Source organism: Austrofundulus limnaeus, unplaced genomic scaffold, assembly GCF_001266775.1.
Source record: "Austrofundulus limnaeus strain Quisiro unplaced genomic scaffold, Austrofundulus_limnaeus-1.0 Scaffold756, whole genome shotgun sequence".
NCBI classification, from domain to species: domain Eukaryota; kingdom Metazoa; phylum Chordata; class Actinopteri; order Cyprinodontiformes; family Rivulidae; genus Austrofundulus; species Austrofundulus limnaeus.
Genome location: NW_013953158.1, coordinates 67,257 through 68,723, shown reverse-complemented (window position 1 = coordinate 68,723; position 1,467 = coordinate 67,257). Strand labels below are relative to the sequence as shown.

General features: G+C 39.7%; 1 protein-coding gene across 1 annotated transcript in view; it reads right to left on the bottom strand.

Moving 5' to 3' along the window:
* Positions 1–679: 679 nt before the first annotated feature.
* The window catches only part of LOC106532353 (midasin), a gene marked incomplete at its 5' end in the record, with an annotated part of 67,840 nt that continues 67,052 nt past the window's right edge, over positions 680–1,467 (bottom strand). The window contains 2 exon segments of the mRNA XM_014028390.1: positions 680–1,056; positions 1,137–1,279. Coding sequence (XP_013883844.1) covers positions 871–1,056; positions 1,137–1,279 — 329 coding nt within the window.

Below are 1,467 nucleotides of genomic sequence, written 5' to 3'. Positions count from 1 at the left end.
GCCTACAGTATTTTTACAGTCTTTATTTTACAGTTAATGTATGTTTATCATATAAAGTCTAATGTTACAACTAATCAGGGATCCCTTTAAGGATGTTGAATGAGCTCCATTAATTTCAAATGAGAAAATAAAATAAAGGCAGAAAAGACTAAATATGTCAGCAAGTATAAATTGCTGAGAAACAAAAAGCCAGAATGTCCTGAAGGAGCTGAGAATGACACCAAGCACACATTCTGAGCAAAAACAGATCGTTGTTAAAAACTAGTTTTACCTGATAAAAATCAGCTGTTTGTTTTATTCCATGAACCACTAAATAAATTTTACCAAAACTCGATGTCACTTTAAATATATCATAGGTATTAAAGTAGCGCTGATTTGTATATTTTCAGAACATTTTATTCTAACAAATCAGATTGTGAATCTCACAGCTTTCTGGGAAATTCTAACAGAAGAGTTTGAATTAGTTTAGTTGAACTGATCAAACTGTTTATTGTCTCAAGCTTTTATTAACTGTAAATACTGACAGTTTCCTGATGAGCAGAAGCCTTCTCTCTGAATGAAAGACGACCAGCAGCTGGTTGAAGTTCTCTAAGGTTCATTTTTCACAACGTTTTTTATTTAATTCAGTGAAGACTGAAGAAAAGTTTTTCTCCAAAGCAGCTCAATGTAACACAACAAATGATTTGTAATTAAAATTTAATTTTATTAACACTTGAAATCAACAGAAAACAACACTTATGGGCACGTGTCCGTTGTTCTGCCTGGTGTGATTGGATCACAGCAGAATGAAAGATGGCCTCTCATTGGTCAGCATCTGAAGCTAAAAGCTGGCCTCTCATTGGTCAGCAGCTGTAGCTGAAAGCTGGCCTCTCATTGGTCAGCAGCTGTAACAAGCTCAAACCATTGCCTGAGGGCATCACTCAGGGTCTGGGGCAGGGCGTTGACGTCCCGCAGGATGATGTAGAATGGGAAGGGGAACTCCTCCATGTAGGAGTGGATCTCCGGTAGTTCTCCTGGTCCTTTGAATACGGGCACTTTGATGTCCAGGATCGAGTCCTGCAGAACAGAACTCTGCTTTAGATGCATTGAATGTGGACATTTAGACAAGAAAAGACATTCAGTTCAGCTTGTATTACCCGGGAGTTGGGGTTGTCCAGAACCACAAAAATCACAAATATGTTTGCAGACTGTGCCGCCTGCACGGCTGCCACCACTCGGTCCTTTCCCTCCAGAAACAGTCCTCTGCCATCGGACACGATGAGCAGCAGCTGGGCCGTCTCTGTGGACCCATGTGTCAGGTTAGACAGGAACATGTGTTGTCTTCTTTCAAGGTTTAAAACAGGTTAACAAGGTTTACTGTTTATTTGATTCGGTCCTGATGCGTCTCAGTAAGCCAGGTAGAAAATAATCAAAAAGAAAAAATAAGTAGATCCTCTGGATGGTTCTTCTTTAGTGAAACGTTTCGTC